The sequence below is a fragment of the Helianthus annuus genome, chromosome 4 (genome assembly GCF_002127325.2).
Source record: "Helianthus annuus cultivar XRQ/B chromosome 4, HanXRQr2.0-SUNRISE, whole genome shotgun sequence".
Classification (NCBI taxonomy): domain Eukaryota; kingdom Viridiplantae; phylum Streptophyta; class Magnoliopsida; order Asterales; family Asteraceae; genus Helianthus; species Helianthus annuus.
Genome location: NC_035436.2, coordinates 109,022,472 through 109,043,286, shown reverse-complemented (window position 1 = coordinate 109,043,286; position 20,815 = coordinate 109,022,472). Strand labels below are relative to the sequence as shown.

Below are 20,815 nucleotides of genomic sequence, written 5' to 3'. Positions count from 1 at the left end.
TTTATATTTTTGTTATTTATTATGTGCTTAATTGTTAAATGTGTTATATGTGCTTTATATTCGCTTAAAACGCTCAAACGCTCACTCTCGCAACTCGATTTATCTCGCTAAAACGCAACGCAACACGACATTTGACATCTCGCTAAAATACTTTAAGTACTCGAACTAACTAACGCAAACAAACACATCAAACGAACACTTGACACGCGAAACATGAATTTTTCACACAAAAATGGTCACCTCGTACGAAAACAATGGCTTCGTACGAAGGCAGCCAGCTTTGAACAAGACCTTCAGCTCTCCTTTATAAATACCAAGCCCACTTCTCTCATTCTAATTTGCTGCCATTTCACTCAAAATGCTCCCGAATTCCTGTCCCGCTATTTTCCAAGTAAGATCTACTATTTTTACATGTTTCGCAATGATTTCCACTACGATTTTCCACGAGTTTAACTCTGATTTCATCCAAACTTCTCTATTTTCATCTAAACTTCTTTATTTTTATGAAAACCTTCATTTTTTTACAAAAACCTTCATCTTTTTCATCAAAACTTCTTATTTTACAACGGATCTACACTTAACCGAGTGTATTGGGCCTAGCTTCGGCTTCCCAAGTTAGAAATCTGCAGATTTCACACTCACCAAGTGTTAGTCCAAGTAAAAACCCTTTTAAACCCGTTTAAAACTCGATTTCTACACAAAACCGGACCAAAACCGACACATATTTCGTTCACTGGATAGTGGGACTACGTAGTGTTGAAACCACCATGAAAAGGACTCGACAATACATCCGATTCAGGCGAAAACTGTAACACCCCAAAATGCGCAATTTATTTATGCTATTTTAAATGTCTAATATTGTAATACTAACTAAGTTAAAAGAATGTGGTAATAGTTCAACAAGAATGAAAGTTTATGAGTTAATTGTCAACCATTAGAATTAGAGGGGCTAAATTTGTATATAGTAAAGAAAGTTTACAATTAAATAAAATAAAACAAAACACACCTCCTGGTGTGTTCTGTGGATCGACCAAAGAAAGGAACCAAGGGGAAAACCCTAAGTTCTACAAATCTGCAAGATTGAAAGGGAAATCAAGATCAAATAACCTGCATGAACTCGATTCTCTAGTAATCTAAGCTTGTCCTACAAAGAGGTAAGTCGAAATTCTGAAATTGATGAGTTATAGAATGAGGGTTTCGACCCAATCATGAATGTATGCAGAAATTTGTGTGTTTAAGAGTTAGGAAAATACATTAGAACAAGAATTATGTTTGATTCTAGATAGTTGGGTGATTTTTAGCAAAAACCCACTTGAACTAGGGTGATGATGAAGAACATGGAATGAAATTATATGCTAATTATTGCAATAGTAAGTGTAAGAGTTATTATTGATAGATTAGTAATAGTTAGAAACTGATTTGGAATGATTATTGTGGGAAATTTGATTGTTTTAATGATCTAAGAATGAACTAGTAGAATCATGCATTGAACACTTGTACCCTATGCTTTATTCATGTTATGCACACCAAGTGTTTGACAAAATGCCACAATAAAGATGTTAGTCTTGTATGTCATAAACCTTATGTGAATTGAATGTGTTTAAGAAGTATGAGCCAAATTGTGTATAGTTTTTATCAATTGATGTATGTAATTGAGTATGAAACATAGATTAAAAGATGAATGGCTATATGTAGGCGTTAAGGAAGAAAGTTCGAGTCAAGTGAAGCAACAAGGGGATCAAGACCGAGGTACGCTACTTGTACAAATTTTGGTTTTACTTTAGATATGTGTTTATCCATAATTGTGCTATTATGAGTTAAGCATGGTTAAGCTATATGGATGGACCCTTCACTTGAATGGGTCGAATGATGAAATTGTAAGACTAGAAAGATTGGCATGAAGTTCCGTTGGAACTCACTACCGTACAAGTATGAAAGAATGTAGTTTAATACAAGTCGTGAACGTCACGTTTATTTCAAGTTCGTAAGTTAAATTTCTTGGGTTAGAAGGAAACTTTGTTCTAATGATGTTTGATGTTGTTGTGGTCATGTAGGTAAATCTCATGTCTAGCTATCAAGCTTTGCCCGGATCGAACACATCTCAAGCCCGTCAAGCGCTCCGCATTTTGTATAAAGTCAATGTCAATTTACCTAGTTACTTATGTCTATGTTTTGTACTTAAAACTAGTTTGGTCATGGTTGTCTTTTGAAAGTTGTCGTAAGTGCGTACATAAACTTAATGGTTTCGAAACTAAAAATAGGTCATCTTTTGTTGTGTATGTCATGTCTTTTGCATGTTTGCGTACAATTTGAATGAAATTTGGTTATGAAAAACAGGGTACCTCCCGTTTACAAACGGGTCATGCCCAAATTTTGTTAGAAAAGTATGTTGTCATTTAATAAATTAAAAGGAAAAATTATGGACGTTACAAGTTGGTATCAGAGCGTAGGTTTGAGGGATTCAAGCATCAAATGCTTGAACTCAAACCGGAAGCTCATGTGAAGAGTGTGTTCGACCCGCGGCGCGAAGCAAGTAACTACCTTTAAAGTTGATTTCATATTATGAATGAGTTGGTTAGGGAATGTTAGGAAAATCATCACGGGATGACGTGTGAAAGTTTGGGACGAAACGGACTGGTACGGGTTAAAACGGGTTGAACAGATGGCTGTCAAGTAAGAAATTCATTAAAGTATGCTGGGCGTCACCGTAAGTTACGGTGACACCGTAACTTACGGTAGACACTGGAATGAAATTCTTCTGCCGTAAGGCAGTAGCCTTACACCGTAAAGGAAATAATGCCACCGTAAATTACGGTGACACCGTAATTTACGGTGGAGCCTGTTTTCAGCCTTTTTCAATTGCGATGTTCTGCTTAATGTTTTCTATCATACGTGAAGTATTGCAAACGCTATAATAAGACTCTAAAGAATAATAGTATGCATGAATGTTAACTTTCAAGGAAGTATGTACTAAAAGAATGATTATTTGACGGAAAGGATGATTGAATGCTTGGAATAAAGAATGATGTTTATGTGTAGATGACGGATACGAATGAGGATGAAGCGACACGACAAGAACAGCTGAAAACTATGATCTCGGAAGAGATTGGACGGGCAATGTAAGCAAGTATTCCTCATTTAGCCCAAGAAGTAGAAGGTCATGTGCTAGAAGTGGTAGAATCCATGATGGCGAGTAAGATAGACGAGTTAAAAGGAATGATTAATGTAATGCAAGAAAGGAAAGGAACTCACAAGTGCACTTACAAAGAATTTATGGCGTGCAACCCGTTACCATTCAAAGGAGAAATTGATCCTATAGTATGTCAAAGGTGGATTGCAAGTATGGAAGCGGTGTTCGTAAGGAGTCATTGTGAAAAGGAGGATCAAGTGATGTTCGCCACCGGTTTGCTACAACTCCGAGCTAAGGATTGGTGGGATGTTTATAGTAAAGAGCTTGGGGAAGAAAAAGTTCAAGTCTTGACATGGCAAGAGTTCAAGGAACCTTTTCTGAAGCACCACTGTCCACAATCTGCCATCGACAAGATCCAAGAAGATTTCTTACATCTTCGTCAGAAGGATGAAACCATTGATGAAATCACCAACGTTTTCCTTGATAAGCTAAAGTTCTGTAACGAGATAGCAGGAACGGAGAGAATGAAGATAAACCGTTATTACGGTATGTTGAAGGCTGAATATCGGGAGTTCATAATTCCCGCTAAATGTGAAACTTTGAATGAGCTCATTGAACTGGCCCGAGATAGGGAGATTGAAATGAGAAGACAGGCAGAAAGAGGCGAAAAGAGAGTATCTGAAAATGTTTCCAGCTCGAGCCCTTCAAAGAAACCAAAATTTCAAGATCAAGGCAAGAAGGATAAGGCGAAGGGTAGTATTCCGAAATGCAAAACGTGCGGAAAGTTACACACGGGGGAATGTTTGGAAGGGAAGAAGGGTTGTTACAATTGTGGTCAAGAGGGACACCCATACTATAGGTGTCCTAATCCTTCAAGAACGTGTTACAACTGTTTCCAACCGGGTCATATTAAGGCTGAGTGTCCCAAGCTTCAACAGAAGGCTGATAAGGAGGCAAGAAAGGAGGAAGCCCCAAGAGCTAAGGGGAGGATGTTTCAGATCACAACCGAGGAAGCGAAGGACCACCCGAATGTTGTATCAGGTATATTCTCATTGAACTCGATGCCTACGTATGTGTTATTTGATACCGGTGCCAGTAGATCGTTTGTATCAAGTGAATTAGTGTCACACCCCTCCTTTAAAATCGAAAGGCTGCGTGTACCATTAGAAGTAGAAATAGCCGATAGTAAGAGTTACTTGTTGCACGAAGTTTGTAGAGATTGTGAAATAATCATTGAAGACGAAAAGTTTGCTATTGACCTTATTCCCATGATATTGGGGGAATTAAGGTTATAGTTGGCATGGATTGGCTAGCTATACATCAGGCCGAAATTCAATGTGAGAAGAAGGTAATTCATGTGTTAACATCGGAAGGAAAACGGGTAAGCATACAAGGGGAAAGGAATATCAATTCAAAGCTTTGTTCTATAGTCCAAGCATACAAATACGTACGAAATGGAAGCAAGGCATTTCTAACTTACGTGGTGGATACTAAGCAGAATACCCCTAAGATAGAAGAGGTTGAAGTTGTGAATGAGTTTCTTGATGTTTTTTCGGAAGATTTACCGGGGCTTCCACCAGAACGCGAAGTGGATTTCAAGATCGAATTGTACCCTGATGCCAAACCCGTAGCCAAGGCCCCTTATAGGCTGGCCCCAACAGAAATGCGGGAGCTAATGGTACAAATACAAGAACTGCTCGACAAGGGATTTATACGCCCGAGTGTGTCGCCATGGGGAGCGCCTGTACTTTTTGTCAAAAAGAAAGATGGTTCGATGCGCATGTGCATCGATTACCGCGAGTTGAATAAGCTGACTGTGAAAAACCGATACCCATTGCCCCGAATCGATGATCTCTTCGATCAGTTACAAGGGGCAAGTTGGTTTTCAAAAATAGACTTGCGGTCCGGGTACCATCAGTTAAGAGTACGAGATGAGGATGTGGCGAAAACGGCTTTTAGAACGCGATACGGGCATTACGAGTTCTTAGTAATGTCCTTTGGATTAACGAACGCGCCTGCCGCGTTCATGGATCTTATGAATCGAGTCTGTCGGCCCATGTTAGACAGATTCGTTATAGTTTTTATCGATGATATCCTGGTTTATTCCCGAAGTAAAGCCGATCATGCATGCCATTTACGTGAGGTTCTTGAAGTGCTTCGCAAGGAGAAATTGTACGCGAAATTCTCCAAGTGTGCTTTTTTGGCTTAGAGAGGTACAATTTCTCGGTCATGTTATTAATGCGGATGGTATCTTAGTAGACCCGTCAAAGGTGGAAGCCGTTATGAAATGGGTACCTCCCAAGAACCCAAGTGAAGTAAGAAGCTTTTTGGGTTTAGCAGGCTATTATAGGAGGTTTATCCAAGACTTTTCTAAATTGGCCTTGCCGTTGACCAAGTTAACCAAGAAGGATGAGAAGTTTTCATGGGGTACAGATCAAGAAAGGGCGTTTCAAACCTTGAAAGAAAAGCTGTCGAGTTCCCCGGTACTAACTCTACCAGATGGAACGGAAGACTTGGTGGTGTTTACGGATGCGTCACACCTAGGGTTGGGATGTGTTTTGATGCAAAGGGGTAGAGTCATTGCCTATGCTTCTAGGCAATTGAAGACACACGAAAGTAATTACCCAACCCATGATTTGGAGTTAGCTGCAGTAGTATTTGCTTTGAAGATATGGAGGCACTATCTTTACAGCACGAAAAGCGTTATTTATTCTGACCACAAAAGCCTTAAATACTTTTTCGAGCAAAGGGAATTAAATATGAGGCAACGAAGGTGGTTAGAACTTCTTAAAGATTATGATTGTGAGATCCTTTATCATCCGGGTAAAGCTAACGTAGTAGCCGATGCCCTGAGCCGAAAGGATTACCCGCCTCCAATTCAAGTAAAGTCCATGAAGATGATAATTACACCTCGATTTCTCGAAATGGTTAAAGAAGCCCAAATCAAGTCACTAAGCGGAATGGATTCCAAAAAGGAAAGAACAAAGGGGTTTGTGGATAAATTCGAAGAAAGATCCGATGGAATTAAAACCATGTATGGTCGTATTTGGATACCTTGGTTTCGCGAAGCAAAGGGTGTATTACTCGAAGAAGCTCACAAATCCCGATTTTCGGTTCATCCTGGAGCTACAAAAATGTATTTGGACTTGAAGAAAAGTTATTGGTGGCCCGGCATGAAGCGTGATATTGTCAAGTATGTTGCCAAATGTTTGACATGTCTGCAGGTAAAGGCAGAACATCAGAAACCATATGGGAAGTTGCAACCGTTAGAGATTCCGGTATGGAAATGGGAAGAATTGACGATGGATCTAGTGACCAAGCTTCCTAAGACAAGGAAAGGTCACGATGCTATATGTGTGATCGTAGATCGCCTCACCAAGAGTGCGCATTTCTTACCCATTCGGGAAGCTTTCTCCTCCGAAAAGATGGCGGAGATTTATGTTAACGAGATAATATCACGACACGGAGTTCCTGTATCTATTGTGTCGGATCGAGATACCCGATTCACATCTCGATATTGGCAAGGTTTTAATGAAAGTATGGGTACAAAATTACATTTCAGTACCGCTTACCACCCCCAAACGGATGGTCAGTCCGAGCGGACTATTCAAACACTTATCGACATGCTGCGAGCATGTGTGATAGACTTCGGGGGAAGCTGGGATGACCACTTGCCGTTGGTGGAATTTTCATACAACAACAGCTACCACAATGGCATTCGAATGGCACCGTATGAATTGTTGTATGGAAGAAAGTGTAGAACTCCAATTTGTTGGGGAGATGTGGGACAGAGAGAAATTGCACCCAACGAGGTGGTGGCTAAAACTAACGAGAAGATCGATCTTGTGCGAGCCCGTTTGAAAGCGGCTCAAGATCGACAAAAGGCCTATGCAGATCAAAGGAGGCGACCCATTGAATTTCAAGTAGGTGATTATGTGTTATTAAAGGTTTCCCCATGGAAAGGTATAATCCGTTTCCGTAAACGAGGAAAGCTAGGTCCTCGCTACATAGGACCTTTCGGTTGGAGTTACCACCAACTTTGGATGGAATACATGACACATTCCATGTATCACAATTAAGAAAGTGTTTAGCGGATGAGACGGCATATGTGCCCCTTGACGATATTGAGTTGGATGAAAAATTGAATTATATCGAGAAGCCGATAGCTATCAAGGATTCGAAGGTAACGCACCTTCGGAACAAAACTATAAAGCAAGTCTTGGTGCAATGGCAACATCGGAAAGGATCGGATCTTACATGGGAGTTAGAGGATGAAATGAGGAAGCTCTACCCGACATTATTTGGTATGTATTCAGGTTTCGGGGACGAAACCTCTTTTAAGGAGGGTAGACTTGTAACACCCCAAAATGCGCAATTTATTTATGCTATTTTAAATGTCTAATATTGTAATACTAACTAAGTTAAAAGAATGTGGTAATAGTTCAACAAGAATGAAAGTTTATGAGTTAATTGTCAACCATTAGAATTAGAGGGGCTAAATTTGTATATAGTAAAGAAAGTTTACAATTAAATAAAATAAAACAAAACACACCTCCTGGTGTGTTCTATGGATCGACCAAAGAAAGGAACCAAGGGGAAAACCCTAAGTTCTACAAATCTGCAAGATTGAAAGGGAAATCAAGATCAAATAACCTGCATGAACTCGATTCTCTAGTAATCTAAGCTTGTCCTACAAAGAGGTAAGTCGAAATTCTGAAATTGATGAGTTATAGAATGAGGGTTTCGACCCAATCATGAATGTATGCAGAAATTTGTGTGTTTAAGAGTTAGGAAAATACATTAGAACAAGAATTATGTTTGATTCTAGATAGTTGGGTGATTTTTAGCAAAAACCCACTTGAACTAGGGTGATGATGAAGAACATGGAATGAAATTATATGCTAATTATTGCAATAGTAAGTGTAAGAGTTATTATTGATAGATTAGTAATAGTTAGAAACTGATTTGGAATGATTATTGTGGGAAATTTGATTGTTTTAATGATCTAAGAATGAACTAGTAGAATCATGCATTGAACACTTGTACCCTATGCTTTATTCATGTTATGCACACCAAGTGTTTGACAAAATGCCACAATAAAGATGTTAGTCTTGTATGTCATAAACCTTATGTGAATTGAATGTGTTTAAGAAGTATGAGCCAAATTGTGTATAGTTTTTATCAATTGATGTATGTAATTGAGTATGAAACATAGATTAAAAGATGAATGGCTATATGTAGGCGTTAAGGAAGAAAGTTCGAGTCAAGTGAAGCAACAAGGGGATCAAGACCGAGGTACGCTACTTGTACAAATTTTGGTTTTACTTTAGATATGTGTTTATCCATAATTGTGCTATTTTGAGTTAAGCATGGTTAAGCTATATGAATGGACCCTTCACTTGAATGGGTCGAATGATGAAATTGTAAGACTAGAAAGATTGGCATGAAGTTCCGTTGGAACTCACTACCGTACAAGTATGAAAGAATGTAGTTTAATACAAGTCGTGAACGTCACGTTTATTTCAAGTTCGTAAGTTAAATTTCTTGGGTTAGAAGGAAACTTTGTTCTAATGATGTTTGATGTTGTTGTGGTCATGTAGGTAAATCTCATGTCTAGCTATCAAGCTTTGCCCGGATCGAACACATCTCAAGCCCGTCAAGCGCTCCGCATTTTGTATAAAGTCAATGTCAATTTACCTAGTTACTTATGTCTATGTTTTGTACTTAAAACTAGTTTGGTCATGGTTGTCTTTTGAAAGTTGTCGTAAGTGCGTACATAAACTTAATGGTTTCGAAACTAAAAATAGGTCATCTTTTGTTGTGTATGTCATGTCTTTTGCATGTTTGCGTACAGTTTGAATGAAATTTGGTTATGAAAAACAGGGTACCTCCCGTTTACAAACGGGTCATGCCCAAATTTTGTTAGAAAAGTATGTTGTCATTTAATAAATTAAAAGGAAAAATTATGGACGTTACAAAAACAGAGCTCCGAACGCCCAAAACAACCACTTACGCGAGCCAGACTGGTTTGTATGAAGCCAGGCTTCATATGAAGGCATTACCTTCGTACGAAGGCACCAGCTTCGTACAGCCCAGTATATGTTCCCGCATGTAACTCAAACGCTCAAAGACCTCTCCGGCTCTAAGTTTAATCAGTAGCTTAAGGCTGGAGGGATGAACACTTGATTTTCCCGAAGAAAGACGCGAAGAACACTCGATTTTGGACAACGGAAGCAGCACTTGTACGAAGCCTCCCTTCGTACGAAGGCACGCCTTCGTACGAAGACACTAGCTTCGTACGTAGCTTCTGTATCCCGCTCGACACTCCGTTTTCGACCGTTTCAACACCTTGGAAGACTTACGCTTCTGTTCCCGTACGCAGGCTGGCCCGGCCCTCCCTTCAATCCATTTCAGACCGTGTTTACTTGCTAAGAACACACTGTGAGTATACTCGAACTCTTTTTCGCTTAACGCACTTTTGGGTGTTACATACGTTCTTTATCAAAACACAACGCACACAACGCTTAAGGATGGATAAGCTTACCTGGACTAGAAGATGTACAGCTGGCATGAAACTCCTTGGGCAGAACAGTCTACCTATATAAGAAGAGTTATGTTCCAGCCAAAGGTTAAATTATTCTCTCACTCTCTCACTCTGAACTCTAATCCTTTCTTTCGGTAAGACTCTCAAAGAACATTCTACTAAATTTCACGCCGGAGTCCAAACGCAGGAGGCCTCCTCTCATATTAAGGTTAAAAGTGTTTTTTGGTTGCAGATTCTGATCAAGGAGCTGTCTTTTGGAGTTGATCGTGGACCTTCCCTGTCATACTGTTGTTTTAACATTACTCAACAATATTAGAGAGTGATTTAAACTAGAGTTCATTTTTTTGAAAGTCTTAAACATTCAATGCTCGACTACCCTACCAAGATATTTAAGCATTTAGATTTTATATATAATATTTAGTATCTTTAATAATAAGTTAGACAAATGTCAAAGAAAGACATTAAGCATTTAGATTTTATATATAATATTTAGTATCTTTAATAATAAGTTAGACAAATGTCAAAGAAAGACAAGATGGGAAAGGTGCTTGTTTGTTAACTTCTAGCATAATAAGATAAGATAGCCCCACACCTCTGGTCAACACAATTGCAATTTGTAAAGTAACTTGAGGCGGGAGACATTTAAGTTGAACCGGTCTAATACGATGTTGACAGTCACGTGTGGGCTAGCAATTACCTATCTTCAACTTAGTTTAGTGATATATGTGAAATCAAAAAGTCTAATGTTTGAAAAACAGCAAAAAGAAAACCCGTGACGACCTTTTTCTCGTTTATCAAAGCCGAATAACACCGGTTCGTTTTTATCTGTGTTAGAGTATTCAAACTTAGCGATGTGGGACCAATTTCTAAACCAATCAACTATTTTGGTAATTTATAGGGATGATTACATTGACAACTGTAAAGATAGAAGGATTTCATGTTGCTGGTTTGTGAGGTTGAATATGTGAACACAAACATGGCCCCATATGTAGGATATGTAGTCTGCAAATGCCCAAATATCTCTCCAAATTGCGTATAATTACTTTACATTCGTGTATTTAGATGGTGCTCTCAGAATTACAATCAGATAATTAAAACAGAAACAAGGACGAGTACATGATTATATTCATATAAAATACATGTATAAGATATTGACTAAACATTTACGTTTTATAATTGGACAAATATAACAACATTTAGTTGAAGCAATACATGAAAAAGTTAAGTGTATTTAGTAACTAATAAAAACATTTCACAATGATTTGGTTATCAACATTTCACAATGATTTGGTTATCATTAGTAGTAATGTTTGTTGCTACAAACTCCTTTAGCAATATCATAAGTCTATACGGTGTGGTTGGCGTTGGGGGTGGCGTGGGGCTTCCTTCACGCCGGCACACGCCCTTTAGGGTGGCATGGGGATTTCCACCGGTGTGAGAGCAAAATGGGATGTGATGTCGCGCGATGTTGTTGGTTGGCGCGATGTGGCTGGTTGATGTTTGGCTTTATTTTGATAAGTTGTTTATTTTTTTTATATTTTAAAACGCGACTTTGAAGCTCCCCTTTCACTACGTGCTTTTTTGGGCTTGCCCCCTCTGCTGATGTGATAGTAACGTCTCGTTTCACGCTCCCCTTTCAAACTCTCCCACACCATATAATGTAACATGCCGAGTCATTGTGGATAGCCTAAGTTAGTATTCATGGCATTTAGTATATCAACATAATTTTTGTTGGAAAATTTTAAAATGTGATAAACATAAATTTATTGGGATTATTAATGTTAAATTCTACATATGGTGACAAACTCTTCAATAGAGTTATTTATATCACTTGTTTAGTTTTCTATCAGATTAATAAACTTTTTATGTGGTGTATTGATGACAACTCTTGAGTAGAGTTTCTTTTATAACATTTGATTAGAGATTTCATGGCAAAAAGTCTCTAATTATGTTGGACTTTTCACCACCATGGCTCTTGCATACTTAGTAGGCTATGTGTCTCTTTTGATGTGGTTAGAAAAAATATAAGTAAAAAGATACAAGAAAGAGAGATGTATGCATGAAGAGTCCTTGGAGAAGAACCACTTGATGACCCATATGTTTAGAACATATAGAGATAAGTTTCTCTACACGATTCAACTACATTTCTATTCTTAGTTTCCAAAAGGTCTAACACTCTGATTTTACCCGGTGTAACCTCATGCGTGTGGCCTTCTCCGGCAGTACAAACTGCTTTGGCTATTGTACCCTGGGAGACAGACGCGTCGTCTTTAGTAGAGGCGTGATATCTGTTTTAAGAAAAACGTGTTGAACATGTGCCACAGCCACAACCGTCAATAATAGTTTGTTTTTTTTTTTTTTGTACGAAATTAATGTATAAGAAGACGTGATTTAAGAGCTCGTTGAAGACTATACAAGAAGACGCAGTTAAAGCACTTGTTGTAGACCATAGTTTGAATCAATTTAGTTACATATGTTGTATTATACGTTATATTCATAAGGATTTGTACACGGTACATGTACTATAATTTCCAAAATATGTAAAGAGAGTATCTTTACTATTTTTATATTTTTATATTTATTTACATAATTTTCATTATAATTGTGACCCATGTCCTATAAACTTAAAACAGATATCGTGAGATTGTTGCCACAATCTGAAAACCTTATTTATAAGGATTTTGGGTTCACAAAAGGATTTATAATATATTATCTTAAAATTTTTTTTTAGGAAATATGTATATAGTACAACTTGTTGTGTTTGGATTTATTGAGATTGAGATACAATATTAAATATTATACCGCGGTACAAAACGAATAGTTTTAGTTCAATCGTTTTGTTTTTGAAACGATTTTGGAATTGTTAATTTTCAATCCTTTGTGGTAGATCGGGGTTATTAGTGTAAATCGGCTTTATTTTATAAACAATATGGTTTTGTAAACGTTTCATGTTCTAACATGCTTGTTAGAAATGATCATATTATTTATATAATATGGTTTAAAAAATGAGTGTTAAAAAAAGTTTCTTTTATGTAATCTAATAAGCCTTATAATAATTTTTGTAATCATATATTTCTACACAAGCATGTTAGAATCGGGTTATTTATACAAACCGCTAAGTTTGATGATGGTTTCTGTAATCGTTTATTTCTAACGAGCTTGTTAGAACCTATTTATTGATAAGCTTTATAAAAATTTTTGTAATCGTTTACTTCTAACAAAAGTGTTAGAAATGATTTATAAAACCATTAAATATGAAAACGATTTTTATAATCATTTGTCTTCTTACATGTGTGTTAGAAAACGTTCATCAAAAGTGTTAGTTTGGAAGCAATTTTTTAATTGTTTATTTTCTAATGTGTGTATTAGAAATAACTTATTTATTTGAACTATATATGTGTTTATAAAAAGTCAAATTAATACTTTGTGGAAATGTTAATATTTCTAACGTGCGCATTAGAATTTCTTTTTTTAACATGATTGTTAAAAAATGATTAAAATACGAAAATTGCTTGGAAAATCAATGTAAACTATCTGAAGTGTTCGAAACTTGCACCGAAAATCACCGATTCAGTCCAAAATACACAAACGATACACCGAAAAGTTGGAATTTTACACCGATATGAACCGAAACTCGTCCGAATCGATCAACAATTACACACAGAGCTTCCCTGACACAACCCCCGACCATACCCTGGGCGGGAGCCATGTGCCAGATTACAGGTGGTATCGGTGTTTGTTAAAATCTGCAGTAGAAAATATCATTAGGATCGTAGTTAGGAAATATTTCAGAGTTTGTAAAACATCAAAGTTTAATATTAAACAAATGGGATAAAACCCATATTACATTCAACTGTTTTTATAGCGATAAACCCTAATTGATAAAACATAAATTTCTTCTTTTATTCTGGTAATCATAGCCATTTTATTTAAGCCTTTAGTGCTCCATAGCGGACTTCTATTACCTTCCCAATAAGTTACCTGAAACGCGTTTGAAAACATTTTATAAGAGAAAAATACTGGCGAGTTTATTCAATTTTATAAAGAGACATATTGTTATATATTACAGTATCAAGGATGATTACATTGTTTATATAGGCAACCATCCATCTTCCTGTGGGTTAATTTTTTGTATGGGCAACCAACTAGGTTATATGTTGGGGATTATTGTATCGGGTTTACGACTGGGTCTTTTTGCCTTAGTTTTGCACCTTTCATTTATAGGATGCGGGATAGGTGCAAGTTACTTTTCAACGCATATCACTTGAATGATGGTATGATGGTATGATTATAGGAGATGTTGTTAATGTGGCTACAGGTGTAGATATAATCATGTATGAGGGGCCATGCTTGGGGCTTGAGTTTAACATCAAGAAAACTGAAGTCTTTTAGTCGTCGTTAATGGGGTAAAGGCGAAGGAAGGTTTGTTTCCTGCTGGAATTGGGAGGCCGTGGTTGGGTGTGAAACTCATTTGAGGTGCTAAAAAAGGAGTTTCTTGTTCTTCTTACACCATTGTTCATTCATATTCTAACGGTTAATTAGAATTTTTGAAACAATGATTTGTCTTTTGTGTTTTCATTTGCTTATGGGAATTTGAACATAAATTCAAATATATAAATGTGAAATAGGCAAGTATGTACCTTGTATAATAAGATTAGTTCTTGAAATGCTTGTAAAAACTCTATAATCCGCACACTTATATCATGCTTTAAAATCAGACAAGCATTAGGATATGTTTTAATAGTAAATATTTGGATAGATGCAACATCTAAATTAAAAAACAAAAAGAAATACATGCCGATTGATAGGTGATAACATCAAACGCCACAAAGAATATTAATCTAGTAGATATTTCGCAAACAAATCAGCCTCAAGAAACATAAAGCTCACTAAAATTTAGGAGCCATTGAACTGTCTGTCTGAATTAACTTCCCCTAACATGAGAAAGTGAGTTGCGTTGTTTTGTTTGACCAATTAAAATATATTTACTAATATTATAATTTGTATTGTTGATATTTTTTTTAGTTTTACTCCACACGTAGTCAGTGACGGACCTAGAAATTATTTGTTACGGGTGCGGATGAGGTGTTCAACTATATTTCAAAGGGTGCGGTCGGGTTTTTTGCCTAAAAAATACACTAAATTTTTTTTCAAAGTGTGCGGCCACCCACCCTGGCCAAAGGGTAGGTCTGCCCCTGCACGTAGTCCATTATTATAAAACAATCTTATGCAAAAAAAAGACTTGTACAATAATCCATGAATGATTTGTACATCATTATTCACATGTCGATACTAGATAAAGTTTTCGGCACGTCGGGAAAAATGAGTATGTTGTAACAGTATGTTCGGAATTTTATAAACATGACATATTCAAATATGTAAAAGGAAAACAAAGAAAAATAAATTTGTAAAAGTAAAGGGATAAAACTGTATGTATTAAGATGCAAAGGTGTAAGTATTATTTTAAAGAATAATTTAGCCCAAAAAGTAGTTAATATATGCATTATGTGTTGTAGCATAAGCAATTATATTTGTACTACTTAAATTTGAAGATGCCATAAGAACTGTTTTATAATATAGTATAGATATATTTATCTTTTTTTTCTTTGGAATTAACTTATGTCATATAAAGCTTTATTTTTTCAATAAAACTTTGTCCGGTCTATAAAAGCTATGTTTATCAGTTTCATAACTTGTAATCATTTTAAGTGATCTTAAAACATAATTTGAACGTCCATCATTTTTATTACGTCGTGATACTATGGAACATTTAGACGTGTTGTTACCTGAGATTTTGAATATTAAATTCATTAGTTTTGCCAAAACTTTCGTCCCAACTAGTAATGTATTGAAAATTATATTTCTATGATGATAGAACGTATATATTGAATGCTTTTGATAAAGCAAAAAAGTTATCTTGAAAAATAATTTTGATAGTTGTTATTTCTTTCCAAACATGTTTTAAAACAATAAATTTCTTTAATTTTATCATGTCATCTGTTACATTTTAACTTAAGACTTTCAAACTTACATGTTTTTAGCGCTTTGTTTTTACCAGTTAATTGATTTAGTTATTCGTTTCCCAACTAGTAACCAAATTTTAATATTCTATTCTCTTAATTATGACCATAATTGGCAAATCAACGTGAAATTTGCATGAGTTAGCTGTATCCATCAAATCATGAGAAAGTTTGACTCTTTCCCTTCCATGCATCTCCCTCCCACAGCCGAGTTTGTTGACTTTTATCAACACTTGACACCGCCACCAGCATCCAAGTGACTATAAATAGCTTCTTCATCCATACTCAACCTCACATCATATGCAGTATCCAATACTTGTTTAGAAACACCAAACAAATCTTTGTAGCAATGGAGGCTCTTTCTCCTAACAGAAAACATACGTTGTTGGTTGTATTGTTAGCCACCTTAATAACCTTAGCAGTTGGCCAAGGCACACGACTTGGGTTCTACCGGACCTCATGCCCAAGGGTGGAATCCATCGTGCAGTCTGCGGTCCAGTCTGCTATCCGCTCCAACCCTGCCATGGCACCCGGTTTACTAAGAATGTTCTTTCACGATTGCTTTGTTAATGGCTGCGACGCCTCTATTCTACTCGACAGTTCATCTTCTGAAAAAACCGCCCCCCCAAACTCGTTGTTGAGAGGCTTTGAAGTCATTGATGCCGCAAAGACACAGCTGGAAACCGCGTGTCCTGGGGTGGTTTCTTGTGCTGATATTCTTGCCCTCGCTGCCCGTGATTCTGTGGTCCAGGTATTGAAAGAATTAAAGAAAACTAAATTGGTGAATAATATTTTTTTGTGTAGAGTATAATAAAAAAGATGTTACTAAAGACAGATTATAGTGAAAAAGATAATATTAAAGCTATCAAACTAATTAATAATAAAATGATGGTAACTATATATTCAAACAGCTGGTGACTCTATTTGCATGTTTACTAACTCAATAGTAATTTCATGATGAACGTGAACTTATTTAACTTTGATGACCTTGCAGACCGGAGGAACGGGCTGGCCGGTGCCATTAGGTCGGAGAGATGGATTAGTTTCTCGTGCAGCGGATACCGCGAACCTGCCAGCTTTTAACGACCCGGTTAGTGTCCAAGTCAGGAAGTTTACTGACAAGGGTCTTAACACCCAAGATCTTGTTGCCCTTAGTGGTAAGTTAAACACAAAGAATATTGTAATCATCTATGCCCATATCAAAACAAAATGAACACACATGCTAATAAAGTTGCTGATTTTCAGGAGCACATACAATCGGGACAGCAGCATGCGCGTTATTTAGCTACAGGCTATACAACTTCAACAACACGAATGGACCTGACCCGACTATTGACACAGCATTCCTTCCCACACTCCGAAACCTATGCCCCAATGGTGGTGATGGTTCAAGACGTGTCGATTTAGACACAGGCAGTGTTGGCAGGTTCGACAACTCATACTACTCAAACTTGAGGAACAGGCGGGGAGTGCTTGAATCCGATGCTGCTTTATGGAATGACCCGACAACACAAAGGTTTCTGAACCGGTTTCTTGGAGTTAGGGGACTGCTTGGATTGACATTCAATGTTGAGTTCGGGAGATCGATGATTAAGATGGGTAATATTGAGGTGAAAACCGGTACCCAAGGCGAAATTCGCAGGGTTTGCACTGCTACCAATTGATCGTGGAGTATCGAAGATTGGTTTCGAATGATTTATGAAGATACAAGCTGTTCATACAATCATTATGTGGCTAGGAACAAGATTATAAAAAAACTGTTATTAATTTCTGTAGTTTGTATTTTTTTTTTTTTTTCAATAGTTATGTGCATGTTATGTTGTATTTATGATAATCATTTATCAATTAGAGGAGCCTAAAAAGTTGGCAATGGTAACGTTAATTGTGTAGAAACTGTAGTTATTGTTTTAAAGTTTTTTTTAATTTAATATGTTACATCAACTTTGTTGTGAAAATGTATTATACATAAGCTAATTTTACATAATTGAGTGTAGCTAGGTCGATCTTGACAATCTCCAATAAAAATGTTTCGTATATTAAAACATTTTAATATGATAAATTTTGACTTTAATTACGTACCAGCAAATTTAAAGGGAAAATTACCAAAATATTGGTTGACCAAGTGTCTTTGCAATTTTGTCACCTTTCTGTGTCTTTGGAACGTCCTCATAGCCTCGGAAGCGTCCCACTGTCATGTTGAAGCGTTCGTTTTCTTTCAAGCGACACGTGTCCGACATGTTGAAGCGTCCGTTTCCGTTACCAAAATGCGCCAGTACCGACGCATAAAAACTTGTGATGCGTCCCTATGTACGCTGAGGCTTGGTCGACGCTTTCGAGGCTTGGCCGACGCCCCCGAGGCTTGGCTGACGCTCCCGAGGCTTGGCCGACGCTCCACCGAGGCTTGGCCGACGCTTCCCGAGGCTTGACCGACGCTCACCGAGGCTTGACCGACGCTTAAATAATTAACAAAAAAAAAGGAAACTCAAAAGCCGTTTAACTTTTTAACCGTTGTACACATTTACCCCACTATATAACCCCTCACCTCGTTCACTTATCACTTATCACCACCCGCCGTTTTCAAAGTTGCAAACATTTCTCAGCCATTTCACTACAACTCCGACGTCGTCAACAACCCGAAAAATGGCCAACTCCTGGACTGATGTTGAAAATATTGCTTTGTGCGAAGCATGGGAGGAGGCCATGACCGATCCTCCACGACGAGGACATGGTGGGCTCTGGGGTCGTGTTCAACAGATTTTCGCCCAACTACGTGGTCCGGACCACAACCGGACCGTTGACGCATTATCCTCCAGGTCCCGTGTCCTACGGTTGGAATGTGAGAGGTTTGATCGATATTTCAAGAGAGTGGAGACAGAAATGCAGGACCTTGGTGAGTACGATCAGAAGGCCGTGGCCCTCATCAACTACCGTCATGAAGAGGGACATAAATTCAAACATGTCTCGGAGTGGGAGGCTATTAGGATATGGTTTTAGAATATTATGTGTTGTTGTTTTGGTTTTTATTTTTATTATGTTATGTTTAATGTTTAATAGTGTTTAATATAAAAATTTTTGACTCCGTTAACATGTTTATAAGTTAAAAAAATAACTAAAAAATAACATGTTTATATCGTTAAATTTTGACTCCGTTAACATGTATGTTATAAGGGATCCCATGTTATAATGTTTACAAGTTATAAAAAATTTTGATCATTCTGTATTTGCACAAAATATACAAAGTTGTGTCTTTGGCCGACGCTTCCGAAGCTTCAAGGACGCGTTAGCAAACTGAGGCGAACGCTTCAACATCGGACACATGTTGATTTGTAGAGGACAGATGCTTCAACATGATAGCGCGGACGCTTCCGAGGCTGTGAGGACGTTCCAAGGACGCATGAAGGTGACAAAATTGCAAAGGCACTTGGTCAACCAACATTTTGGTAATTTTTCCATATATATAGTGTATATGTTGTATGAAAAATATTTCTGTCTTCAAATATATTTTAATGTTCGATATTATTTGTTATGTTTAAAACTAGTTGGATGCCCCGCTCGCGTTGCGGGGCGTTGAGCCGAATATTTCTTAGTTTAGTAACATGTACGTATGCATTTTAGTTACTTGTGAATACTACTTATAACACGATCTCAAAAAAATTATATTAACTCAACCAATTAAACCAAAACACTGCCATAGTTTTGCTAAAAAAAAAAGATGGCAAGCCTGAGCTGGGGGCAAAATAGTAAATTTTCATAAACAATGAGCGAGTGTCAGACACCTGCTTGACAAAAAAGTTAGATTGAGTAACCAAGTAAAATAAAAACTACTATAGTTTTGAAAAAAAAAATTAAAACGATGGCAAGACTCCAGATCTTGATTTTGATTTTAACTGAGGGCAAAATCATAAGTTTTTAAAAGAGGACAAACTCATAATTTTAAACTGATGGCAAATTCGTAATTTTTAGTTGGGGGATAAAACCAAAATTTTGTTTTGAACGGGGAAAAAATCATAGTTTTGAACTAAGGGCGAAATCGTAATTTTTAGTTGGAGACAAAAACATAAATTTATTTTGAATTGAGGGCAAAAACGTAATTTTGAACCGAGAGCGAAATCCTAACTTTTGAAATGGGCAATTATAGTTATATTATATTATACTAAATTAATTATATTTAAAAAATAAAAAAAAATAGGGCAGCCGCCCATTTAACCCAATCGTAGGCAATTACTATTGCCCCTAATGGGTTTTGTATAAGTTGAATATATCACACATATTATTACAATGAGAATACTACGCATAATAATAAAAACTTTGTTAGTATTCTATTAAAATAACTTAAAGTTTTTTCTAACACCAAAAATCACATATGACGGATTCCGATTTATTTATTTATTATTATTTTTTTTTACGATAGCACAAATAGATTGGGTTAAAAGAAGACGTGTCAAACTAGGTTGGGTAAAAGCATTTTATAAGTATCAACTTAGTGGTAATTGGATAGCAAATAAAGTCATAATATAAACTAGTGTTAACCAGATAACAAGTAAAATCAGATGACATAATCAAACCAACAATCCTTGGAAAGGCAGCCAATGGAGAGGATGCGAAACCCTAATGGAGACGGGGACAGAAAGAAGGATACTGGAAGACCACACAATAGATTCTGAAGGATATTAGGAGGAGGAAGAGGAGGATAGAAGAATAGGAAAGGATTCGCAATCGAGGAAGAGGAGGAGATCAACGGACTTTCAAAGGAAAACATACGAAAAAGAAAACGAGGCACATCAACGCAATAGGGGCCTGTATTACCAACTACGAACTTCTTTGTATCGAATTTGCTGGACGCTGTTGTTGAAAGTACCATTCTAAGAAAGTTTGCGGAGTTCGGGGATCTTAGGAGCGTGTAAGTTTCAAGGAAAAAAGACCTAGCTTTTGAGCTTGCTTAAATTCGCGACCTTGGGTGAGAATCTGTAGGTTTAGAGTGTTGGTGAGATTATGAAAAGAGGTTTAAAATCAATGACAATCGGTTTTAAAGCTTAGAATGGTCGAATTTGATAGGGGACTTATCAAACTCTTAGGTATACATACTTTTGATACTTTAAATTCTAAATCCCGAATCTTACC

General features: G+C 37.0%; 2 protein-coding genes and 1 long non-coding RNA gene across 3 annotated transcripts; all 3 read left to right on the top strand.

Moving 5' to 3' along the window:
* Positions 1–1,016: 1,016 nt before the first annotated feature.
* LOC110934593 lies at positions 1,017–2,273 on the top strand. Its single transcript, XR_002588463.1, has 3 exons — positions 1,017–1,154; positions 1,696–1,749; positions 2,055–2,273. It is a non-coding gene; the product is annotated as an uncharacterized LOC110934593 (long non-coding RNA).
* Positions 2,274–3,186: 913 nt separating this feature from the next.
* LOC110933290 lies at positions 3,187–9,010 on the top strand. Its single transcript, XM_022176520.2, has 3 exons — positions 3,187–4,171; positions 8,372–8,425; positions 8,731–9,010. Exons 1-3 carry the CDS (start codon positions 3,187–3,189, stop codon positions 8,745–8,747), a joined length of 1,056 nt encoding a protein of 351 aa, XP_022032212.1. The 3' UTR covers positions 8,748–9,010.
* A 6,975-nt stretch (positions 9,011–15,985) lies between these two features.
* LOC110936264 (peroxidase N1) lies at positions 15,986–17,564 on the top strand. The gene is made up of 3 exons (XM_022178608.2): positions 15,986–16,445; positions 16,689–16,851; positions 16,940–17,564. Exons 1-3 carry the CDS (start codon positions 16,044–16,046, stop codon positions 17,356–17,358), a joined length of 984 nt encoding a protein of 327 aa, XP_022034300.1. The 5' UTR covers positions 15,986–16,043; the 3' UTR covers positions 17,359–17,564.
* The last annotated feature ends 3,251 nt before the right edge of the window (positions 17,565–20,815 follow it).

Coding starts and splice junctions, on each gene's coding strand:
- LOC110933290 (XM_022176520.2), top strand. CDS start 3,187: ATGGCGAGTAAGATAGACGAGTTAAAAGGAATGATTAATGTAATGCAA. Junction 4,172..8,371: donor CCACCCGAATGTTGTATCAG/GTATATTCTCAT, acceptor GGCTATATGTAG/GCGTTAAGGAAGAAAGTTCG.
- LOC110936264 (XM_022178608.2), top strand. CDS start 16,044: ATGGAGGCTCTTTCTCCTAACAGAAAACATACGTTGTTGGTTGTATTG. Junction 16,446..16,688: donor CCCGTGATTCTGTGGTCCAG/GTATTGAAAGAA, acceptor ATGACCTTGCAG/ACCGGAGGAACGGGCTGGCC. Junction 16,852..16,939: donor AGATCTTGTTGCCCTTAGTG/GTAAGTTAAACA, acceptor GCTGATTTTCAG/GAGCACATACAATCGGGACA.